The sequence below is a fragment of the Pseudochaenichthys georgianus genome, chromosome 8 (assembly GCF_902827115.2).
Source record: "Pseudochaenichthys georgianus chromosome 8, fPseGeo1.2, whole genome shotgun sequence".
Taxonomy (NCBI): Eukaryota; Metazoa; Chordata; class Actinopteri; order Perciformes; family Channichthyidae; genus Pseudochaenichthys; species Pseudochaenichthys georgianus.
The window spans coordinates 6,124,222-6,151,012 of NC_047510.2; the positions used below are offsets into that span (position 1 = coordinate 6,124,222).

At 41.6% G+C, this 26,791-nt stretch overlaps 1 protein-coding gene across 4 annotated transcripts in view; it reads right to left on the reverse strand.

Annotated features, from left to right (window-relative positions):
• The window catches only part of LOC117451043 (caskin-2-like), a 95,600-nt gene that overhangs the window by 25,416 nt on the left and 43,393 nt on the right, over positions 1-26,791 (reverse strand). For all 4 annotated transcript variants that reach the window (XM_071203935.1, XM_071203934.1, XM_034089123.2 and 1 more), the window contains exons 4-12: positions 24,616-24,713; positions 21,464-21,609; positions 19,194-19,289; positions 10,629-10,759; positions 9,794-9,902; positions 9,177-9,285; positions 3,952-4,046; positions 2,705-2,822; positions 1,192-1,365 (exon numbers count right to left, since the gene is read on the reverse strand). In XM_071203935.1, coding sequence (XP_071060036.1) covers positions 1,192-1,365; positions 2,705-2,822; positions 3,952-4,046; positions 9,177-9,285; positions 9,794-9,902; positions 10,629-10,759; positions 19,194-19,289; positions 21,464-21,609; positions 24,616-24,713 — 1,076 coding nt within the window. The remainder of the gene's footprint in view (positions 1-1,191; positions 1,366-2,704; positions 2,823-3,951; positions 4,047-9,176; positions 9,286-9,793; positions 9,903-10,628; positions 10,760-19,193; positions 19,290-21,463; positions 21,610-24,615; positions 24,714-26,791) is intronic.

Consider the following 26,791-nt stretch of genomic DNA (forward strand, 5'->3'; position numbering starts at 1 on the left):
TTTTTTAATTGTTTTTTAGAAACATTCAGGTTTACAGGAAAATTGCAGCAAATTCATCCAGGCGTCTTTGTGACATGTTTAGATCCAGAAGCTCGGTGAGAACAACACATGTATCAGGGTTAGGGTTAGGCACATGTTAAGCTTAGTTATGAGGGAAAGTCGGACAAATCCTCGATTACTAAAATGTAATCAATAAATCAGTCAATATGTTTTTCAGTTCGGGGTGCCAGCCACCTTTTCCAAGTTGGTTCCAAAATGCATTTGAATCTGATTTGGACGTTGGAGGCAGAAGTAGACCAGCATCTTCTGGGAGGTGAAACTACTGTTTTTTCCAATTCACTAAAATGCAAAAAGGTCCGCAGCAGTTCATTGCATAGCTCTTTCCTGTCTGAATGTACAAACAACATCTACTGTAGGTTATACACTCGGTCTATGATTATAAGTGGTGTGGATTCATTCATTTAGCTCAGGAAGTGGGGAGAGGAAAAGCCGTCTTTGGGGGATGGATGGCTTTTGACACGGATAAGCCTCAAGACGCTCAATAGCAACTAGCTCATTGTAATGTGTGTGAACTCATGTGTTATGTTTCGCTGGTACTCCTGTCGGTTTCTACAAATGTAATCTACTATATTTAATATGTAGATGCAGAAGTTCCTCATACGACCTCACTTAAACACATCCACATGATTCCTTTAAAGGCGATCACAGATCCTGGATAAGCAAGGACACATTAGAATCCTGAGTAGGGTATAGCTTTCTCTTTTCTGCACAATAACACACATTGTTTTGAGTGGTAACACCTAAACTCCCTTTTCTTGTCACCTCTGCCTGTGAAGGCTAGGAAGTGGGCAGAGGAAATCATCGTGGCTGGATGTCTAGGAGGACGAGGTTCTCCTGGTAAAGAATAGCTCGGAATGGCTTCTTTAAATAAACAAAAACATTTAACACGTACTTTTTTGGGGGGGGGGGAAATGTGAATTATGAAAGTGAATTAGTTCATTTGAATCTTTGAAGAGTGAACTTTGAGCTAGTTCCTGTTAATTGTTAATACACTGACTATGGAGAAGTAATTAAACCCCACTTTAAGACATCCAAAATGTCCCATTAAAAGGGCCATGTAAGATTCTGGATAAGCACGGGACCCTTTACACAGTCTACAGTTCGACCAGTGAGTCCTGAGTGAGTGTATACCTGTGTTGGTAGTGAGGCCGTTGGCTAGCGGCAGCACCACGTGGGTAGGGGGTGCGTACAGGGTGTAGGAGTCGTCGGTCTGAGGGGCGGAGCTGAGGCTGGAGGAGAGGGGGGCTCTGGAGAGCTGCTGCTGGCGCGTGGTGGGCAGAGAGGCGTGCCGGGACAGGGTGCCCCCTACAGGGAGGACCAGGGATGGAGGAGGGGGGGTTATCAAGCTGATGGTTAGAGGTGGTGGTCAGTCATTATGTGGAATGAAGGGAGGTGGAGGGATGCAGGGGGAAGGGGGGAGGAGGAGGAGGAGGAGGAGGAGGAGGAGGAGGAGGAGGAGGAGGAGGAGGAAGCATGGGATGGTTCTGGAAGCAGATTAGTTTCTAACGGAAAATGGCGACTTTAGATCTACAGCGCATCCTATATGAGGTGATAAAGGTCTCATGTGTAATATGTTTAAAATGCATAAATTAGAACTCCTGCTGTATAGTATCTTTTAATATTTTAAATTTGTATGTTCTTATCTAAAACTTTAATTTGAATTCATAAAATATATTTTAGACATTTTATAGTAATTTTTTCATTGGTGGTATTTTAATTATCTTCCGTAGACCTTTCACCTTAATTCAGATATAGGCTACTGTTCGTTTCGTTTTTTTTTAGATCAGGGCTTATAAAATGTCAGAAAAAGTAAAACATTTCCATTCCAGTTTCTTAAAGACCAATGTGAGGTCTTTAAACGTCTGTCAGTCGGAAATACTAAGATTATCATTTTAAAATAATATAAAATTAAGAAAAGCAGCAAATTACGGAACCCTGAAGGGTTCATAGAGAGAACAAATAAATAAAACGAACGTTTTATTAATTTGTGCGCACGAGATGTAATCCGTGGCCTCAATTTAAATAAAACGTAAAAAAAACATAGCCTCGTTTAATTTATTTATTTTCTCTATGAACCCTCCAGGGCTCCGTAGAAAATCCTCATATTTGAGTGCCTGAAAGCCTTAAAGACAATTTCGCAAAAAGATTTTACCAACTGTTGCAGCTCTAATAAATTGCTATAAGGCTGAAGTGAGGTGGAAATAAATACAAAAACACTGATCGTAGAATGGATGAATATGTATAGGGGGGGCGCCTAGTACACAAAGTATTCAAAACCCTATTTAAAGTCATTATTTTCATTTATTTTATTTTGAGATACTAAGCCAATATTTTTAGATGAATTCCTTAAAAAAAACTTCATACTTTTTCAAGTTACTAAGTCATTATCTTGAGATAATAAGACAACATTTTGATTATTTGAATCATTATTTTGAGACACTAGGTCGCTATTTTGAGAACCTGAATAATTACTTTTACATACCAAGTCATTATTTTGATAAACTTTTTGGCCAAAATGTGCTTCCATACAGGGCAGCAGCTGTTTAAGGACATTTCTGAGGCCATATATTCGTATAGTCTTCAGTGGGAATTCATTTATTTTGAGTGTCAGTCTAATTTTGGAGGTCCTGTCTGAGAGACTGACCGTTTCTCCTGCTGATGACCTCCACGATGGAGGGGGGGAAGAAGCCCACGCGGTCCGTCCCTCTCTGGGCGTCGTGGATGTGGCCCTTCCAGCGTCCGTCCACGTGCTGCTCCAACACCTGCAGGGGACGAGACGGGTCAAAAGGGGCCTCAGGTGCCTGGTTTGTGAATAAGTAAATATTAGCTTTCCTCCCATCTCCACACAAGAAATTAGCATCTCCCTGGTTCCCTCCACAAAGAGCCATTTGGGATTATTGCAGATTACGGCACTCTGGCAAACAAACGTTTATGATATTTACATGTTTTATTGAACAAGCTAATATCCAGATATTAACCCCACTTCATGGTTTTTGAAACATAAATCACATGACTTCACGCCAACACCGCTACGCTGAAGGTGGCTAAGGTTTAGCGTGATGACGTTAATTAGCATTTGTTGGTCACTTGTTAGCAACCACTGTTTCCATGACACATCGCTTCAGACATTCACGAGTGGGGTATCTCATTTTTTAGGATATATTAGTAATTATTTTATAGTAATATTGTTGTATTTCTTTTCTACACAGCTTGCATTTAGATTAATATATATTGTACATGTTTTGACTATTATCTGTAATTCTCTTTTATTCAAACATTTTCTGGAAAATACACATTTCATCACCATCCATTTTTAATGTGAGTCAGGAAACTCTGAATCAAGTGTGACGAATCAAATATAGGACAGAGTTCAAGGACTGTGTGTATGTGTGTGTGTGCGTGTGTGTGTGTGTGTGTGTGTGTGTGTGTGTGCGCGCGCGTGTGTGGACTTGTCTCCGCTTGCCTAAGAGCTGACTTGTTCCCACAATAAAGGTTAAAATTGCAGACTGGCATTTTATTTTGAAAGTTTTGTACATTTTTCAAATAGAAATGTCCTCTAAGATGTGGGGAGTATAAGTTTAAAGTAGTATAAAATAGTGTATTACAAGTATCTCGAATTTGTTCTAAAGTACAGTACTTTAGTACTTAGTTTCCATTGAAATGTTGAGCTGTAGTCATGGGTCAGTGTTGATTTCGTCAACAAGCTTTTGGGTCAAGTGTCATTACACGGCTTAACCTGATTGGCTGAGATGTTCAAGATGATGTGATGACTAAAAGAGAACATAAGACACAGGAAAGTTCTTATTCTATAATAGCTGACTAAAGGTCATCTCCAATGACTGAATGGCAGAAAAAACTCTTGAGCGTTTTCCTCTGCAGACTGAATCTCACCGTGATGACGTCCCCGGCGCGGATGTTGAGAGCCGTCGGGTCGTGGAGGTTCCAGAAATCCTTCAGCGCTCGGACCTGCAGGACGCCCGTCGCATCTGAACAGCAAACAAAACGTTTTTTAAAAATCATCACTTAGGGATGGTAACAGTTTATGTACTTTAATAAACTTGTGTTTTCCTCTGAGGTTGATGTTTTTTCACTTTTTGTTTTTCATGTCTTTTTTATTATTTCAAACGGTATGGCTGATTTTGTGTATATTTAAAAAACTAAATAATAATAAAGGATTTTGGGGGGCAGGAAGTAGCTCAGAACTTTTAGAATTTTATAAATGTATCCAAAATCTTTATCAAAACTCAACCTTCCTTTTATTTGTTCAGATTTAAATCCCTCTTTACCCATATTATTTGAAAATGCTGCCTAAATTCTACATGGAGACAACATTTTTTTACAATTAAATAGATTAAGGATTAAAAAGCATTATTTATTTATGATTTAGTGAAACATTACACAATTCACCCGTTTTACAGTTATTTTGTGCAATGTATGTTTGAAATTAGCCAAACAATGGTATTGATGTTACGGCAGCCTTTTTGTTATTTTATTCTTAATGTACTGTATAATAAAAAGTTATCTTGCAGCGTAAACAGACTGCAGCATGTTTAAATCACAACCGCTCATTACTCCCTCAGTGTGTTCCCACAGGAACTTCAAAAGACTGCAGGATTACAGAGCACACACACACACACACACACACACACACACACACACACACACACACACACACACACACACACACACACACACACACACACACACACACACACACACACACACACACACACACACACACAAACACCCACACACACACACACACACACACACACACACACACACACACACACACACACACACACACACACACACACACACACACACACACACACACACACACACACACCCACACACACACACACACACACACACACACACACACACACACACACACACACACACACACACACACACACACACACACACGGCTGAATGGGAGTCTGCTCTTTGAAGTTGTGAGAACCTGATAAGAGTCCAACCTTATGTAACCCCACGTGTTAGAGAGCTCAGGTGAAGGAGCCCAAATGCAGAGAGGTGTGAGAGACATGAAGAAGAGGGAACATGAAGTAAAGAACGTTTGGTGTTTGGAGTAGCTGCTGTTTGCATGAATTCTGGGGCAACATAAAGAAGATGTTCATGTAAAAAAATATCTGCATTTATTACTGAGAATATTAATGAGTGTTTTCTTGCTTTGGAGAAATGTTTTGTTTAGTCTCCTGCAAGACATTCACAAAAACCCTCAATTCCATTTCACAGTTAAAAAACACATTTTATTTCCGTAACCTGTTAAGCCCTGAGCCTGTTTTTCAGGTCTCAGGCTCGAAAATGACATTCCCAGAACAAATGACCATATCTTCCCTTCTAAAAGGGTTACATTAATAATCTTCTTTCTCAAAGTAAAGATAAACCTGTGAGTTGGATGTAGAAAAGTCAGAATCAATTTAGATGTTTTTTATTTTAAAGAAAATTCAGATTGAAAACTGTAAATTATAGTGTCCGTCCAAAAATAGTTTGGACATGTTGCTTGATGCTGAAGCATGAAATCACCGAGCAGGAGAGTTGATGGAGACATGGAGCAGAGAGAGGTGAGTAACTCAGACAGCTCAGACAGCTCAGACAGGAAGGTATTGGAAGCTTTAGGTGGGCGATAGATGAGGGCAGCCTGGAGCGGAGCAGACCCAGCCAGTTTGAAAACAACACACTCCAATGAGGTGGTAGTAGGTACTGGGAGTTCTTTAACCAGGATGCCAGCTCGGTGGATAACAGCCAGTCCACCGCCACGACCCAGGGAGCGGGGCTTCTGGGTGTACAGATAGCCTGGGGGCGTGGCTTGATTGAGTGTCACAAAGTCCTGCTGGTTTTGCCATGTCTCCGTTAAGCATAGGATGCCAATGCTTCTGTCAGTGATAATGTCGTGGATGAGTAGTGCTTTGTTGTTGAGGGGGTTCAGCATAAATGTCACGTGTTCATAGTGGGGGAACGGAGGAGAAAGCACACTGTCAGCACAGGCCAGGGACCTCAGGTCGATAGAGCGAACTTGGGGTTTGGTCGGATGACGTCGTTTGTTGTGATGACGACATCGCAGTGCGACAGAGAAACACTTGCATAGAAACACTTGCATCTGGATGCCCGGTGTGTGTAGCGGGGACGACGCAGAAGTCCAAGGGATTTGATAACTGCGAGGCAGTCAGGGATAATGTGGCAGAAAGGTTACGAAGTTCCAGCGGGGAGTATTGGAGGAGCATCATAAGAAGAGTGGCGAGCCAGCTAGCAGCTAGCATCATTAGCCCTGCAGAAACCGGACCTCGAACCTCAGCAGCGGTGATGGAAAACAGCCCAGTTGGTATGGCAGGACTGAGGGAGGGTTCGTGGATAGTCCTGGGAGTGTGGCAGAGAGGAGCCCAGTCGGAGAATTCAGGAACGGGAACTACGCGGATAGCAGAGCACAACTGTGAGCTTGTTATGCTAATGGCAGGACGGCAGAGGCTAGGAGCTAAACAGCAGCCGAACATAATCGGCTGAGCAACGGAGATGGTGGGGTGGGTAATTTTGGAGAAACCAGCTCGAGTGCGCTAGGATTTGAAAATACACAGCCGGAAAAAATCTGCCACTTCCTTACCGAGCCCCTCCTCCAACACACACGAACGCGCACATGACCAATGAGGGCACGAGATAAGTTTGTGCACAGATGGAAGGCTGACAGGCAGGTAGGCCATCCAGTTGTTTTAGCCGGGCCGGCTAAAATGATTGGGCGTGCTTTTTACAGTACTACGGCTTCCACAGATGACATTTCTTTATGGATTTTTTTGTCAAAGCACTTCAAGGGAGGCAATCCTCATGACAGGCATTTTTAAATAATTATCATCCGATAAAACCGACCAGTCTCTGCCGGTCTTTTATTTATTTTTTTAAACCGATGACGTTATCAGTGATTTTAAGCTGATTGATTACCGAAATAACATCAACCCTGTGGGCGGCGCCATTTTGACGAGTCACATGACTTATTTTACCGGAAGTGACGTGAACTATGCGTTTGGTGTCGAGGACAAATTGACGGATGTGCTTTGTTCATGTTGTTTACTCTAGTTACTCTCACAATTCTATTGAAATATGCCTCATTGTATCGCGAAACATTGCCACAATTCGGATAGGAACAATCCACGGAATGCTCGGTTCCATCTATTGCCAACGGGTAAGCGTAGGAAGTACGTTCGGAGGCAGTGGCTAGCGAAATGTGCTCGGCCCGAACCGAAAGATCCACAGGCGCATGTATGCAGCGAACATTTCAAGTTTCCGGACGACTACTCTGAGAGTATGATGAAACATAAAATGGGATTTATTAATCAACCATTACTTAATGGGGATGCAGTGCACTGCCAATGCCAGCCAGCGTAAGCACATTACGCAGCAGACTTTACTTATTGTTTACTACGTAAGGAAGCAGGAATTGCAGGACCCAGAGCGCACGGAGCACAGAGCGGACAGCAGATAACGGAATTGCAGTTTTATTGCTTATAGATTATCAGAACATTTCAAAGGGGACACAGCCCCCATTGGATATTAACCTATGGATTAACTACATCATCGTTTTTATCGTTGTAATGCCATTGAAGACCAGTTTAGACCAGACAAAGACCAAGGTAAGCCATGTTAGCCTAGCGCATGTTAGTACCTAGCGCCACTTGTTTTGATGTACGTTTTTGTTGATAACGTCGCGAGTTTGTATCTTTCAGTGTTGAGGTGAGCACCGTTAGATTCTGTGTCTTTACGATCATAAACGATGTGTTGGATGTGCAGCTAGGATAAGTAATAAGGGAGCTAGGAGTGATTTTCGGTGCAGTAATAGGTTAGCATTTTTCGCTCGGGGCTAATTCAGAGGCTCACTGTTAGCATTGTGTGTTTTTTTTGAAGAAAAAAATGAAAAAGATCAGTTAAATTAGTTTTTTTCCCGTTATATGGATATAAAATATTCATAGTTTATTAAATATTAAGGTTTCTTAGACGTTGTTTCCTGCAAATGACGCGATTTCGGCCCGGAACCGGGTCCGTGGGGCCTAAGAGGATAACAGAGTATGTTTTTTATTTTTTTTACAGTTGTATTTGGATGGAATGAATACCTATAGTGATAATTCAAAGTAAGTCCGCCTGGACTTTATTTTTCTAAACTTCTTCCTCGGCTGACGAGTCCGAACTCAAATACTCCGCCATGTTTTCGTCGAATGAGCTGTTCGTGTGTTTACAAAGTGAACGCATAGATGACGTCACAACCTAGTTTTTCGGATCATGTGACTACTGAAAATGGCCAAAATGGCAGCTGCCTGACGGAATATACAGGTTTTGATAAAAAAGAGCTATAAAATCATTATTTACCGGGGAATATCGCTGATTGCTTCAGGGTATGGTTTAAACATAATGTTTCACTAAATACTGAAGTTTTTATTAACTATCTAATGTCTGGAGCCTTCCTTTAAGATATTCATTGCTATCGGGATGTTAAGAGCATTCCATGGAATATAACAAAAAGTGACCGAAAGAACGAGATCGCGGATACAAGCGGCCGAGATGGGTTTCCTCCACCGGGTGGCTGGTGTCTCCCTTAGAGATAAGGTGAGAAGTTCGGTCATCAGGGAGGGACTCGGAGTTGAGCCGCTCCTCCTTCGCGTCGAAAGAAGCCAGTTGAGGTGATTCGGGCACCTAGTTAGGATGCCACCTGGGCGCCTCCCTAGGGAGGTGTTCCAGGCACGTCCAGCTGGGAAGAGACCAAGGGGTAGACCTAGGACCAGGCGGAGGGATTATATCTCTTCGCTGGCCTGGGAGCGCCTTGGGATCCCCCAGTCAGAGCTGGTTGATGTCGCCAGGGAAAAGAAAGTTTGGGGCTCTCTGATGGAACTGCTACCCCCGCGACCCGACCACGGATAAGCGGGAGAAGATGGATGGATGGATGGATAACAAAAAGTGTATCTCGAGCCGGTTTCTCAAACTTATCTACCCCACCTTTAACTCTTATCGTTAAAAATTCTTCATTATGTGTATGTTTGTTAGGGAGGTCCAGGTCCTGTCTCTATATGAAGTAATGGGTGACACAGAGGAGTTGTACTCAGTTGTTCTCTGACCTCTCAGCAGCTGCTTGATGTCCCTGCTGGCGTGCGACGTGGTGAACTGATTGACGATGTCCAGCGCCGTCTGGTTGTACGTGTTTCTGATGTTCACATCCACTCCGGCCTGCAGGGACAACATACTTATTACAGCCCTTTGATGTGAAACTAATCAGCCCTAAATCTGCAGTTTTCCCTCTGGGGTTTGGTTGAGGCCTGAAAATGATTCAGTATCCTCTTCGGGCAATACTAAGTCGACGTAATTTTTTATTTTTTTACAACCGTTTAAATAGGCTTTAATGCAATTAATTTCAATGAACCCACCTTATGCTAATTGTGCAAATTGCCCAACATATGCAAGTTAGCACCCGGCAGTTTCCATGTGCTGTGGACCCGTACTATACACACTGCTGGCAACTAGACTAATTGAGCAGACTGACTAAGTGAAATATTTGATTACATTTATTGCATATCAAACTTTCCAATCAACTCAAGTAGTGATTAAAAGTGATAACTATTATATGACTGTATTATATTGTAAAAATGTACATTTAAAAATGTGTGTTTTGATGCAGTTTGCTGCATTTTAAGGACGCAAAATGATGGATGATTTTCAAAAGAAGTTGATGACTCACGTCCAGCAGCAGGCGCACCACCTCCGTCTTCCCGTACAGAGACGCCTCATGCAGAGCCGTTCCAGACTTGGTGGTCTTGTTGATGTCGATGCCGGCATTCAGCAGCAAACTGCAACAAAACAGAGAGTCATGGAGTTTAGCTTTGAACCCAAGTCTTGGATCTGAGTCTTACATCGGAGGAAAGAAAATAAGTCCTGAACTTGAGTCCTGAACCGGTATCCGGAAAGAAACCTTATCTCAGTCAGAATCAACTCTGATTTGTAAAATCAAAGTGAACCTTTAAACTCATCCCAGTCGAATATATTCAGTGAAGCAGCAGAGAAGTTTAATTACATTACACTTTAAAAAATAGGACGGGATGTTACTAGTGTAGTTGCCAGCTCGAGTCCTATAGTGACTTACCATTCATTACCATTAAAGTCATTATTACTGTACAGATGTAGCACCTCATTTCGGACGCCCCTACCCATGTGGGCCCCTGATCGGCACAGGGTGGGCCCCTGTGCCGAAACCCGCCGCCGCTGCGTCTGTAAAGCCGTTGTGTCCTTGGGCAAGACACTTCACCTGAATCTGCTCCTGTGGGTATTGTCCACAGTACATGACCATGATATGTATGTGTAATGTGTATTTGTAAGGAGCGCTTTGAGAGTCATTGAAAAAGCGCGATAATAAATATAAGGATTATTAATTATTACTTTCTGGTTAAAACTGCAATTTTTTTGCCTGAAATGTCAGAAATTAATTCAGCATCCTCAATAACCTCCAAAACCATGCTATGATGCCATTCATGCTAATTAAGGCAACTTATATGCTAATTGGGTGGAGGCTGTCTCACCGTATGATGTCTTTATGGCCGTTGCGGGCGGCAAGGTGCAGCGGCGTGGTGAAGGCGGAGTCTGTGGGCTCTTTCCTTTCTCCCTCCAACAGCGCCACCACCATGTTACTGCTCAGCAGCAGCTGGGCAACCTGAAGGGGGGATCACATTGTAAAAAAATGTAATTCTATATTTATGTCCTTTGTCTGTATTTTAAACAGTCTAAAGTTAAATGTATACATATAATATTAAAATAATTATCTGAAAAAACATGGAGGAATGTTGCCGTCAGACACCAACAGCTACACATATTGTGAACCATTCAATGACCTTGTTAAACATAAAACATGTGCATTTTTAAACAAATGTTGTAGCTAAAATAGTTTTTTTGAACATTTTCTTTATCTTTCAGATTCCGTCAAAATCTGTTTAAACTCCTTAATAGGAAGAAAAGTTTTTTGTTTGTTTTAAAGGTAATTCAGATTATTGTTTTTAACTAAACCCCCCTCTCCCCCAAAAACGAAAACTCTTCGGTTCTCCACGAATTACACAAATCAGCGTTAAAAAAGCGGGAGGCGCCGAAAAGCGACTAATTTGATCCATAATGGTTTGGTATAAAATGTCAGAAAAACCCAATTTTCTCAAAATCCAAGATGATGTCCTTTAATGTCCTTTTTTTATTCAAAACCCAAAGATATTTATTGTAATATGATATAAAACAGAAAAAGCATTTTCTGACATTGTCGCATGAAAAATCATAACGATTAATCATTATCAGCAAAGCAATTTAGAATAAAGTTTTGTGTGATTGGATCAAAAGTCTGGGCTGGTTAAAACAGGAGGTGAAACAGAGGAGCGTAGAATGGAAACACAGCAGCTGCCCGTCGACAGCTCACACACACACACACACACACACACACACACACACACACACACACACACACACACACACACACACACACACACACACACACACACACACACACACACACACACACACACACACACACACACACACACACACACACACACACACACACACACACACACACACACACACACACACACACACACACACACACACACACACACACACACACACACACTAAAGATATCTCAGTGGAGTTTTGTATCAGCTGTTTGAAGATCAGACTTCACTGTCGTGTCTCATTTAACAAATTCACAGTCAAAACAAAGAGGACGACAAACAGAAGTACATTAACATCAAATATACATTAAAGGTACTCTATTTCTGCTACTGTATACTTCTACCACATTTATCTTATAACGGTGTGTGTGTGTGTGTGTGTGTGTGTGTGTGCTCATGCTTCTTAGAAAAGACTTCATGTTAAAACTAAAAGTCATTTATCAAGAATGTTTTTGTTTGTTTCATACAGTATCTCAGTAAACTAAATATCTTGGGGTTTTGGACTTTTGGTTGGACAGAAAAAAACACATCTTTTAATGAAATGTTTATTTCTATAAGAAGCCTAATATTTGAAGTAATTTATCCTGGATATATAAAAAATTATATTTAAACCCCACATTTCTCGTGAGTAAAACACCTTGAAATTAAACCTCATTCAGAAACAAAAATTGATTAGTCAGGAAGTATAATATATATGACTAGTATTTATGTTTCTTTATGTTGTTGTGCTCCCTATCTCTGTTTCTTATCTATATATAATAGAACTGCTCGGGTCTTGATAGATTGAGTGGGGGAAGTTCATGAGATCTTTCTAGAGGGTTATCAAGAATAACTTTTATCCAATGACCTTTTCCCTCTCTGTCTGTGTCTGTGTATTCTCTTGTTCCGATTAACCCAGCCAAATCTTTGTTCATGTTTTGTATCTATAGCTAGGCCGGGATCCGGAGTCGAGGCTGATCCTCTTGCTGTAGTCCTGTGTCCTGGATCCTCTATCCTGAGGTCTGGATTAAGTCGTGGACTTCGGGTCGTGGCTGAACCTGTCTCTGCGGTCCTGCCTTGGGTCTCGTCATGCTGCTTCCCTGATGGCTTCCTCAGGACTGTAGCTGACATCCTCGTGGATTCATCTTCTTATTACAGACACATGCATTTCCTAACATTCGGTCTATATGCTGTAAAATGTATTATCTCTTCGATTTACACACGGCGTCTATTGCACGTCTGTCCGTCCTGGGAGAGGGATCCCTCCTCTGTTGCTCTCCCTGAGGTTTCTCCCATTTTTCCCTTTAAACTGTGGGTTTTCTCTGGAAGTTTTTCCTTGTACGATGTGAGGGTCTAAGGACAGAGGGTCTAAGGACAGAGGGTGTTGTTTTTCTCATACTGATATTCTGAACAATCTGTGCTGTTGTATTTGCTGTAAAGTGTCTCTACTGTAGGCTATTTTTATTATATGTACAGCACTTTGGCTCGACCAAAAATCGTTTATAAATGTGCTATATAAATAAAACTTGATTTGATTTCTTTCCATCTCTTTCAGGCGCATTGTATGTATACAAATCAAATTGATTTCACATAAAAAAATAAAGCGAAAAGTTCTGCGATGCTTACAGACACAGATATTTGGAGTAATTAAATCAACGTCAATAACGTAATTATAGATTATTGAAGTTTTACATTGCTTTGTCATATTCATTACTATATGTATGAATTCAACTTTTCCTGCATTCGACCCTTATGTCCTTGAACTATTTTACTAGATTTCTTTATGTCTGCATAGTTCCTGTTTGTTTCATCATTGAAGAAATGAGGAGTTACGTATGGTAACCCTTGTCATATAAGCACAGGCGTAGCCCTCTACTGGACTCTATGGGTACTACCCCTCGATCATATCATGCAAGCATTCATCCACTGAGACTTCTATAGACGTAGCCGGCCCCGGGGTGGGCCTACCTGAATGCGCGCGCGCATCTCACCGTATAAAAAGGAGGCCTCGCCTCCTGACTGTCATCCTACACCTCTCTTTATCGAGCAGCATAGGACCGACAGGGCCCCGAGCAGAGGGCTCCGTCTGTGCTTATATACCAAGGGTTACCATATGTAACCCCTCGTTATATCTCTCACAGGCTCCGATCTATACACGCGCTGTCGTCCAATAACATCGTTCCACTCCACTGCCCCTGACCGGCTTTCTGGTTAGCAGCCGCTGCACCTCATTCTCCTCTACCTCGGTTGTAACCGTGAAGAAGTCTGGGCAGCGGCTGACAGAGCACACTCTGACGCGCTTACCTCGCGAAAAGTGTGCTCGGAAAACAGTGCTGAGGGCTCCCCCCCCCCCCCGCCCATAGGCAGACAGAGAGAGTCCCCAGCCCCGTACGGGCTCACTGTGCACTACGTCCCCCCGGGACCCCCCAGGGTCCATAGAGTCCAGTAGAGGGCGGAGCCTGTGAGAGATATAACCTGTGATTTCAGGATGTGTATTTTGTAAATTGTGTAATTTGTATTATCATTTATTTGATCTTTAATATGTTTGCATGCTTCTTAGGTCACACTACGCTGTCTTGGGCTCTTTTCTGCTGTAACTATGTAAATGTCCCCTGATTCTGATGTCACTGCTCACTGCGTATGACAACACACCCTTTGAATAATAATACATTACTTCAGTACTTAACCTCGTGCTCATATTAAATACAGATATGTGTGTCAGATTGATGAATGTATGTGAGTTTGATTTGTTTGTGTAGCTGTTGCAACAAAATCTAGGTTTGAGGGATCAACATGGAGACAGCGAAAGATGTTTACACACTTGTTGTGTATGTCCTTGTGTGTGTGTTGTAAGGAAATATTTGTATGTATTCATGCAAACTGTGAAGAAGCTTGAAAATGATTTGTGTAGAAAACTGGGCTGGTTTTGGGCCTGCTAACATATTCTTCGATCTTTTCATCAGGTTAACAAAATATTCTTTGACATTTTTATTCACGTGTGAATAAAGTAGTGGGATAGTTTTAGGAACCACTCTATAAGACAAATCTTTATCTGTATGGATAATGTTAAAGGGAGAGCTGGTGCCAAGCCAGATATAGTATTCCAATCTAAATAATTGATTTCACCATTGTAGCATAGTTATTACCATAGGAAATATGAAATGACTTCTGTTTTTAAATCCTTGATAAAGGAGGGAGGAATGGTTGCATGTTCGGACATCCAGGGTTCCACACACTGCTAAAGAGTTTAACATTGGTTTTTGGGTGGACCAGAATGGATGACATGTGGTTGTTATACCATTGTTATCGTGAACAAAACATAGATAAGGACATAGTATCTGCTTGAAGATGAATGGATTTCATATCCTAGAGGGGATTAGTTATTGTGAAGAGTCCACAAGGTATCTACTAATGTATTGTAAAGAACTTGAATTGACTTGATAAATAAGTGAAGATAAGAAGACGTATGGACCATAAATTAGTCAAGTGGTAAATAAAAATAGCGGAAAAGAGGGGAACTATTAAAAGGGAAGTGGAAAATCAGTCTAATACACACTGATAAAAAAAAAAGGGGGGGGGCATGAAGGAAGTATGCACTGGACTTTTTATTCGTGTGTGAATTTGGTAGTGTTTTAATTTGTTGCAGTATTGATCAGTTCAAAGGGAGAGTTTTAGTAACAGCTCTATAAGATCAGATAAATATTTATTTATATAGGTCATGTTGAAGGGAAAGCTGGTTCTAAACAAATATAGTATTTCAATTTGAGGTACTGGTTTCATGTTCAGACACCCAGAGTTCCACGCACGGTTAAAGAGGGTAACATTGTTCTTTAAGTGCACCAGAATTGAAGATAAATTGATAGAATGAGTTATGGAATAAATAGCAGATCTTTACAGATCCTAGTAATGTTTTGACACAAGATAGTGAAGTACACATGTTTCTGAAATAGATCTATTAGTCATTTTAATACTAATTAGGTGTAAATGAATTGCAGTAATAGTAATAGTACAATAAGGAAGTGACATTTTTTTGGCTAGACACTTTTCAGGGAATGTGGGAAACAGCAAGGAGGGGTTGGAGATATCTTGAACATTATAGTTGTAATTGTGAATTAATAATGATGGCGCTCCATATATACAGATTTGTATAGACGGAGGATGCTGGCCTGTGCTGGAACATCTCTGCAGGGCACGACACATGGCCAAAAAGACTGAGACCAACTGACCGACAGGGTAACTTGGGAAGGCACTGTCAATGACTGACTCTGCGGTGAACCTGACCAAACCTGACTTTACAACCTGACAGTGTGAGTGTGAGTGAGTGTATGTCTGCACCTGATCAGTGCAACTGCATGATTTAAAACGATGACTAATCAAGCATGTTTTGGACTAACACATTATTTTTGTGTGATAATAATGTGTGAAATGAGAGGTTGTCTCTAATATTGATTGAGTTATAGCAGGTAACACAGATAGAGAATCCGTGGCCAAGGGGCTGCCAGAGAGATGTAAGTCCAGAATGGAATACTGGAGAGGCTGACCGGTGAGTAATGTTTCAACAGACAACATCATGTAACTAGCCTGGTAAAGAAGTAAGAGCCATAGACTTTATTGTTTAGGTCATTATGGGGATATACATTTCATCTACATTTGTAATAGAAAGACATTTGAGGACAGTTTGTTGGAATTTTGTATTCATTTTTTAGTAGGATAATATCTAAGAACTGACGGGTAGAAGCAGTATCACCAGGAAGCCATTCACTTTGTTAGTATTGTGATTTTGGTTGTTTTTGAATCCATAAGATTAGTGTGTTTCTTTACCAGAAACATTAGCAGTTCAAATCATATTTTTAGATTTTTAATGGGATCTCAGGGATTTCATTTAAATAAATACAGATGCTTGTCAGAAATTCAGAGCTATTGAAATATGTTATTTAGTTTACCTAAAGATGTTGGGGTTCTTATTTAGTTGGCACAGTCCAAGTATTAAGATTCTGAAGCTGCACAATTAATTTAGAAAATCTGTGCACCGACGTCTGTTGTTGTAAGACACCCCACCAACAGGCTCCAAGTGGCCACGCACTGGTGGGTCAAACAGCCGAGGGCCCCAGAGCCCGGAGCGTAGGCTTGAGGGATTTGTATCAGATTTCTCCACACAGGTTGTGGATGCCAAAAGGGGGACCCGAGACGCAGGAGGCTGACTGTCAACCCCAGGCTCTCCGGCCCCGACCGAGTGACCCAGAGGACATCCCATGCCGTCCGCCTACAAGGAAAGGGGGACAACTGGTACCACTGTGCGGAGCCAGTGTGCGGCGGGGGAAAACACCTGCGAGGACCCTAGACGACATCAGGACAGATCTGGCTCTCGTCATGGAGGTCGACTCGGATGCTGTCATCAGCGGATTGGAGGAGAAGGACCTCGAGGACATCCATCATCCATCCAGCAGTCGTCCCGGGAGGCATCATCATCGGACCGGAGAAGGAAGATCGGGAGGACATCTATTCAGCATCGACTCGGAAGCCGCCGTCAGCGGATCAGAGGGGACAAAGACACGGCAAGCCAGGATGGCACAGGGGACTCCACTCTCCGCTGAAACAGGAGTGTGTGTTAAGTGCAACAAGACGGTGTATGGAGCCAGCCAGGCCTGCCAAGCTATGGGCAGCCTCTACCATGACAGCTGCTTCACCTGCAGCGCCTGTAGTCGAAGGCTGAGAGGGAAGGCGTTCTACTATGACGCAGGAAGGGTTTTCTGTGAAGAGGACTTTCTGTACTCTGGGTTCCAGCAGTCTGCAGACAAGTGCAACGCAGGTGGACATCTAATCATGGACATGCAGGCCCTGGGGAAGTCTTACCGCCCCGGTTGCTTCCGCTGCGTCATCTGCAACGAGAGCCTGGACGGAGTGCCCTTCACTGTGGACACTGAGAATAAAAAGTATGGAGACTCAGCAGACAAGGATGCAGTTTTTTGCAAGTGCCTTGTATAAATTGCACTCTCTTTTTTAAGAGTGCAAAAGAGGGAATTGTAAGGAAATATTTGTATGTATTCATGCAAACTGTGAAGAAGCTTGAAAATGATTTGTGTAGAAAACTGGGCTGGTTTTGGGCCTGCTAACATGTGGTTTTTAGAGGACACAGGAAGAGGGGGAAGGTCAGGAGTTAACATACAGTCATCCCTGATGTGGGGTGTTGATGATAATTTGGGCAGCCAATCACTGGTCTGGAAGGGAGGCGCAGATAACTCCTCCTTGGGTCAGCGAGGGATATAGACAGAAACCCCGCTGTGTTCGGCCTCTTTCTCCTCTGGCTGGCTGGCTGGCTGGCTCACGTGAGTATCAGGTAAATGTGGGATCCCACAGAACTGTATGTAATTTGTACTGTATTGATTGTACTTGATTGTATTGCATTGTATATTACCATTAAAGTGGATTATTGTTTAACGGTTACTTGTATGCTGGGTTTCCTTCATGTAAGATAACAGCTATGTTTAGGGACGCGGGGGGATTTGGAAATGCGGCCAAGTTATCATTAAAATCTCCTAACAGTGTGTGTGTGTGTGTGTGTGTGTGAGTGTGTGTGTGTCCAGCTGTGACTTTGTGTTGTCCAACCATCAGTTAACACTCCCTGAGTTTCATTTATTAGGATAGAGTTTTGACCAGCGCTGAAGGAGACACTACACGTGGATAGGGTCAACACTTTAACTAATACATATCACAATGAAACTTACCCATATGATTACTGACAGTAAGACAATAATGACTTGTATTATACGTTTTCTTAAATGTTTTGTTTACATATGCAAATGAGGCATGATCTCATTAAACGCGTGCTAATGTGAACACATGTGAACATTGGATAAAGCCAGGTTCAAACTCTGGTTCCATTTTGATGACAGATTAGAGTCAAACGTTTTTACAGAGAGGATTTTCTTTGCATCACTCCATAGATCCGAGCTTCAGAATATATAGAGGAATTCAACTATACAGTTTGGTATGAGAGCTATATCGAGAAAAAGTATGAGAACAATCTTATTTGAGAAAAACAGCCTTTAAAAGATATGTATTATAACATTCATACATGTTGTGCTCACTACAGGGCAATGGAGTGAACATATGAACAGATATCACCGTGAAACCTCCCTAGTTGATTAATGACATTAAGTTCAACTTAATGTCATTTAAATGGCGAATAATAAAATAAGTAGGAGTTTTACTTTTGCACAACAATGATATTGCTTGTTTGGAGTAAATATTTCAGCACTTTTCTTGTTGTCCTGATGGTATATTGCACTTATTGTAAGTCGCTTTGGATAAAGGGTCAGCTAAATGCTTTGTAATGTAAATGCAAATACAATTCATCGCTTTAATTGATATTAAGGCGATTCTTTTTGTATTATAAGTTTTCTGAAATACTATGTCTTAATTAACACACGAGGCATTATATAAGGCTTACTTTGGTGGATTCAGGAGGAATTTACATACACAAATAGACAAAGTTAGAAGCACCTAAATGTGTATTACGGAAACTTTCTTTCCTTTAGTTTGAGAGAAGACATGCGATGGAAGCAACATAGCCCAACTCGGTAATATATGAAGTAAGTAAGTGTATGTGTTTGCCTGTAGGGTTCCGCTTGGACCCCAAAGCTCCCTCCACATGTCAAACATAGAAAACACCTTCTCACCTGGACCCTTCCAAACTCACAGGCGAGGTCCAGAGGAGTCTTCTTAGCTTTGTTGACCAGACAGGGGTTAGACTGATGCTGCAGCAACATCTCAGACTGAAAACACACACACACACACACGTTTTTATGGGATTTAACAGACATTAAAACGACCGAAAAACAACAAGGGGGGGTCATAGAGAAAGGCCCAAAAAAGACTTTCTTCACGTTCTCTCTGTTAGCTTAGCTCAGGCTGAGACAATACGCGAGGGGAACTGTTAGCGTGACCCTGAAGCTGCAGGAGGAAACACCTGCAGAGCTCCTCGAAGGGGGGGGGGGGGGGGGGGGGTGGATCATGTTTCCCCCCTCTCAGCCAATCAGGCGACTCTATCCATGGCCCACTGGGGATGGAGTCCACACGTGTGTGTTTCTATCGCGCTCTGCGGGGAACCCTGCAGGCTGGACTACGCTCCAAAGACTGCTGGCATTATCTGGAGCTGTGTTTACAGGTTACTGCGGCTGGAGAATACAAACAGGACAACAGAATATAATCTCTAATCTCAGACGATCAAAGCAGGCAGATGCTCTTTCACCTTTAAAGAAATCAGTTGCAGATTGTCTGAACTATAACAAGTTGCAGAAAATATGAATCTATATCTGTCATTTTCAATTAATGTGCGCATTAATTTATAGATCTTTAAATGAATCAATTGATGTATGAAAGGTCATTATGTACTTGTTGAAGGTGTTCCTTTACCTTTAGTGTGTTCTATAGGTATGTGTGCATGTCAATGGTCTGCAAAGACTCAAATCCCCGTGTTCCCTCCACACACTGCCCTTCCATTGGACTCCTTTGTTTACTTCTATGATAATAATAATAATAATAATACATTTCATTTATATAGCACACTTTAAAAACAACGTAATCTCAAGGTGCTTGTTGACCAATCACAACAAAGCCGGCCAGCTAACCAATCAGAGCAGACTGGGCTCTGGTGTCGGACAGAGGGTGAAAAGAGGTGCTGCAGCACAGGACGTATGAGAGACATGTCACAGTGGAGACACGACACACTGATATGAACCTGAGAATTAGCATACTATGTTCACTTTAAATGTATAGTCGTGTTAAAACCTCAAATATACCACATTATACAAATGACAGAAATACAAATAAATATGCAAGTAATTAAAAACAAACATTACTCATGCTTTCCTGCAAATAATACTGTGTGACAATAATGTGAGCTACAACACAAAACTATCGATGCCATATTTTAGTTGAAGGTCTCAATTTTTGGATAAAGGTTAAATCACATGTTTTGTGTAAACATAAAGAGTTAAAGTGTGGAGGGGGAGACACATCACCTGCATTCACCCTAATCCTGTTCTGACAAATAACCTCAGGATTATTAATAAAAACCTCTGCAGGGTTCGTGTCCTCGTGAAAGCCTCCCTCACATCTGTGCTGCTCAGACACTAACCAGGTCACACCCCAAACTCTCCTCGTCTACTAACGAGCCATCAGCCATGTCGATCAGTGCTAAGGACGCCAACAGGCCAATTAGGGATGAAGTATATCAGGCTACAAGTTTCCACTGCAGTCATTTCCAGAACTATCAATACGATAATGCATTGAACATAAAGAGGGGCCTTTATGAGAAAAATAAAAGCCAAGATATTTACTTACTTTTTTGTAACCATGTTGACAAAAGGTGGAGAGTACTGTTTTAGTTACTTTCAAATGAAAGACAGCTCGTTTATGTAGTTCCCCCACACTTGTGTTATTGGCGCACAAAGTTCATTATTTGGTTAAAAACTTTGGGACTTCTTTGACTAAGATGTTTTATTCTAGATTATATAAGGTGTGTATCTCGAAAAAGGATATATTTTACTTTTAATTTGAAGATGCTGTACACCATTTTGTTATGTAAATAGTACACTATGTTTATATGTTCAGAAGATTGGTATAAAAGAAAGTATTCTAATGTATGCCATATATTTTATAGTGTTTAGATACTCCTCTTAATATATGTGTTTTTTACCTAGAAGATGTATATATCGTTTTAGTATCTATCTATCTATCTATCTATCTATCTATCTATACTGACTATATTTCTCTGTATTTGATTTTGTTAAATAATCCCTGTAAACATATCATTTCTTAAAAGGTAGTAAGGTAAAAAGATAATTATTAATTAAGTTTTGTTATATATTGTAGCACAAAACCCACGTATTTACTTTGCCAAAAAGGAACATAAGGACTTAAATAAAAGACAAAATGGCTCCCTCACCACTTGGTAGTGTCCGTACTGCGCGGCGAGGTGCAGCGGGATGTGTCCGTCCAGAGACACGCCGTTCACTGAGGCGGCGGCACGCAGCAGCATCAGGACCGAGTCGGCCTTCCCCTGCCAGGCCGCGTAATGCAGCGGACGCATCCCTGCAGAGTCACCACAGCGTGTTACTTCAGATCAGGACACACACTTCAGAAAGTCAAGTACCCCTCAAAAGTTCAGTTTATTTCATTTTAAGGATGCGCACCGAGCAACATCTCCAGGTGCTCCTTTGAGGACCAGGGCAAAAAGGTAAGTGCACCCCTGGTTATGAAGCTCTTTCTGCATGTGAACGGTCTGCGAACCCTCAAAGTGCACCCTGTAGCGAGTACAACTCTAACACAGAAAATACCTGTCTGTGCTGCCCCTGAACGCCTCGTTGGACATTTCTCTTTTTCTTCCTGGGTACAGTGACGTCACCATACCCAAATGGACCAATCCGTGGAGATCCTCACACACACACACACACTCTCTCAGCGGCGAAACTGTGACGTGCTGGGGGGGAGGGGTGCTAGTAGAGCCTCGCAGCGGCGAAACTGTGGCACGCTTACACTGTAGGTGTGCCACGTTTGGGGGGGGGGGTGCTAGTGGAGCCTGCTGCAGCCTCGCAGATGGGGGTGCTGCAGCCCCCCACCCCCTTCCCGTCCATTCACGATGTCTCGCTGCAACCAGGAAATGACACCAGTAACCCCGCTCACACTGTCCGCTCCAGCAGCGAGCCCCCAGCGTCCCGCCAACACGGCACCCAGACCCCACGCAGCATTCTCATCTGTTAGTCCTTACTGGTGTCCTTTTCTGGTTGCTAACAAAGTTAACACATAATCACTGATGTTCCGCTGTAACGGTGGTGGACTCATCAGAACAGAGTGGGCGAGCTGACCAATCGGAGCACAGTGGGCTCACAGGGAGGGGGGGGGGGGCAGGAGCTCCAACAAGGCGTGAGAGTGAATACACACACTACACAGAGATGCTGTGAGAAACCAATGTGAGTTTGGAACATTGGACGATGTAAATCTATTCTAGTAGACCTCAACAACGGAAGTATGATCAGGAGAAATGGCCATGTCATGGGCCCTTTAAAATATGGAGTGTGGATTGCTACTTGGAAAGGTCCCAGTTCACCTCCTGGGCCCTGCCGTGGTGCCCTTGAGCAAGGCACCGGACACCCTTTACTTTAAGTATATTTTGATGCCAATACTTTTGTACTTTTACTTGAGTAACATTTTGATTGCAGGACCTTTACTTGTAACACAGTATTCCTATACTGTGTACTTCTACCTTTACTCAAATGCAGGATATGAGTACTCTCCCACCTTTGCAGAGGTCGAACAGGTACTCAAATAGAAAAACATTTCTACCAAATAAACAGGGTAGAAATGTTTTGTGTGATTATTCTTATTAATGAACAATTATTATTGTGTATTTAATGCATTGTTTTGTGTGTAAACTATTCATTTGCTTGTCACATTATCTTTTTGTTTTAAATAAAAGTTATTTTTATATTTCATGCAATTTCTGTCAAATTTTTGTTTTTTCTTGCCTTTATGTCTTTTACATTTAATTTTCAACTTAGAATATTTAAATCTTTTCATATTTTCAAATATTCATTTCTTGTCCGTTAACTTGTTTTATTGTATTTTAATCAACATTTCTTTTTTACATTACACTACATTACATTACATGTCACTTGTTAGACACTTTTATCCAAAGCGACTTACATACTCAATCCTGTGGGCAATCCCCACAGGAGCAATTTGGGGTGAAGGGTCTCAGGGACACAACCACATGCTGACTGCAGTGGGGTTTGAACCTGTGCCCCCCTGGGGCCTCATTTATAAAGCTTGCGTAGGATTCCCGTGGGAAGGTTGCTTACGTAGGACAAAGCAAATCAATACGCACAGACATTTTCCGATTTATAAAACACTGCGGTTTCCCTTTATAAATCACAATCAACTCGAAATGCGGCGCAGCCTTTGCGGGCTTCACGTAACGCCCATATTTGCCTATAAATAGTCAAAGAAACGCCCGTATTAATATTCATTTTGACTGACTGCAGGAAGAAGATCGCAGGAAATGACGACAGAACAGCTAAAAAAATCATGTCACACCGTGTCAGATTTTGGTTATTTTGGGGGGGTGGAGATAAATCATATTGGTTGATGCACCAGTAGCAGCATGGAGGTCGGATCGTCACCAAAATAAATAAATAAGTGGTCCGAAAAAGGTCAATGACAAAAACAATACACATAGCCTAACCTTCCTCAGGCAGTGTGTTTGTACCGGGGACAGGAGACCCCCCCCCCCCATGATGAGAATCGGGGAATCCCTCCGGAGTGGAGTCATGACGACTGGATCTGAATTATTTTTTTGTATTTGGTGTTTTGTGTTCCAGCTGTCGATCAGCTGTGCGCGGCGTCTCCACTGCAGCCTGTGCGTCTCAACCAGAGTCAGAGTGTGCGTGGAGGACCGCATATTGTCTTTTATAAATCGGAAACATTGCTTAGAAACTGGCGCACGCCATCTTTTGAGCGTTTGCACCGTTTATAAATGAGGCCCCTGATCCGAACACCAACGCACTACTCCACTGCGCCACAGTCGCCCCTATTGCGCCACAGCCGCAATTTAAATTTCCCTCAGCTAAACGCTGCTGTGATTAAACACCATATCCTGTTCCAAACCACATTATTTCTGAAACAGTATGGAGCTCAAATGCCTTTTCTCTTGCGGGTTTACCACAAGGCGAGTTCCTTTTTATTTCCTGCTTTTTTACACACACTCTCTCCACTACAGGTTAGCTCTGAGTGTTAGCGATGCTTGCTAATGTAAACAAAGACCATATTACTTCCAAAACACGTTGCTCATTGTTTCTGATAGCAACCTTCTGATAGGGCCGTGGGCGTAAAGCCAGCCCACATTTCTGATATTACGTCATATTGGCAGCAAATCTGGATCAGCTCCGTTGTACCCCCGTTTTTAGAGATGTGGGTATGGAGGAGAGAGGGAGGGTTTGTGAGTTCCCTTACACACCGGGGAAACATATTTATGTATAAAAGACATAACAAAGTAAAGTTAATGTATCGTTATGGCTGTTATTCTCTCAGTATGAAACTGACCGTTGCTGTCCTTGACATCCACGGAGGCCTGGGCCTCCAGCAGGGCTGCCAGCAGCTCTGTGGTTCCTGTGAGGGCGGCGTGGTGCAGGGCCGAAAACCTGAGGGACCACAGATATTACATTATAAATATATACGATAAATAATACACAATGGATCCTTATCAGTCAACAGATACAGACTCGGGCTTAATATAGTCACACTGTAAACACAACTAAACACATCTGACTCACAAACGTTATAGAAAATATCATAAAAAGAGATATGCCATTCAATAGCAGGGGTTCTCTTTGGGAAAAGTTTTCATTTAAACCATCCATCTTCTTTTACAAAAGGCTTCATAGCTCAAGGAATAATATCAAAATAAAAAACATGATAAAACTTTATATATTATGGTCCAATCAAACAAACCTATAACTCTTAGAATCTACAAATATGGTTAATACATGTTAACTAGTTTTCTCATATATTTAACTTGATTTGTTTCCCATAACAATATAATAGTGTAAAAAAGTATTATTTCAAGGGACACATACATTTGATACAATAATCATAGTAATACAAATAATAATAATCTTACTCCAAATTACAAAATACTATTTTATTATTATAATAATATTTATATAACAGAAAAATACAATGAAAATAGATTAAAAAAAGTAATAATAGCAATTAGTATTATAATAATGACGTTATTAAGGAAATTAAATGGTCCCTGGTATCTTAAGACATACTCTCCCTCTAAAAAGAGTTTATTAGGGCTGCAGCTTCTTTTCATCGTCTAATCACCTAAGGATTAATCGTGTGATTAATGGGTTCATCATCGGGCTGACTGAAAGCTGAAGACAAGAGACGGGTGCGGCCGTGGTTCAAAGGCTTTTCTACCTTGATGCGGGTACTACAAATATAAAAATAAGATAAACCATAATACAAAGGACGTGAGGAGGGAAGAGGGTGATGCAAACCGGACTGGAGTTTTAAACTGACTTCTGACATAAAGAAAGGTGGGTGTGTGTTTGTTCAGATGTGTGTGTGTCTGCGTGAGTCAGAGGTGGACTTGCAGCCACAGGTTAGCTACACACCCTGTTAAAACCCTGATAAAACACAGGATCAAAAACAGTTCACCAGTTAAAGGAGAGGGCTGGGGAATCGGGTAATATTGCGAGAAAAACCCATTTCAAAAATATTATATTTATGAGAAAAATGTAATTGGTAAGTGGTAAATTGCTAAGAAAAGCCAATCTTTCTAAATGTATCGGAATGTAATTGAAGAACGGACGTTTTAATGGAGAAATAATATAATATCCTGCCTGTACTTTGTATTAAACCGATAACATGCACCGCAGTCGTCACATCTGAGCGTCCTCCCCCACATGTGGAACTCAGACAGGAGAGGAAATAAAGCACAGGCTCCATGTGGTAAATAAAGCAGGTCGAGACGTTATGAAATGAATGGGGGGGATGGGGGGTTCTTATTGAAGCGTTCTCTCTGTTGTGTAATAACATGAGCGCTGGTATTCATGAGGGCACAGAAACAGACAGCGCCGGGAGCTGCTCCGACTATAATGGACGGATTACTGAGAGAGGGTACAGAGAGCAGGAGAAGAGGACAAAAAAGGAATATTCTGGGATTAAAGTGGAAAATATTCTATGAAGATAAAGTCATACATTTACAAGAAATACAAATCTGAAATATGCGGGGGAAAAGAGTGGAATATTCTATGAAACTAATGTTATTTCACAGGAAAAAAGCTCAGATATTCATGAGAATTTTTCAAAGTTTTCTTTAAGAGAAACAAAAACATTTTAACCAAATGAATACATTTATAAAAAAATAAATAAAAATGTTCCCTTAGACTAAATTGGAAAAATTACGAGAACATTGTGTAATATTCTCTTTGATATAAGGGATTCATTAAAGGGAAAGCCCGAGCTACGAGTGAAAGAACTAAACTTACATGAAACTTCCGTTGGGTTGCTTTAAAGTCAAGCTTCAGTTTAAGATTCACTGTAATAGAAACATGTGATGGAGCATTGCTAACCTGACCCAGATGGTTGGTTTCACCAAACCATCTAGGAAAGCTCCATTGGAAGCCATTTGGAAAGGGCAGGCACTTTCAAAAATACTTGGCAGGTGATTGGATCAATCTGTCTATCAATCTGTCACCTTCTATCATGG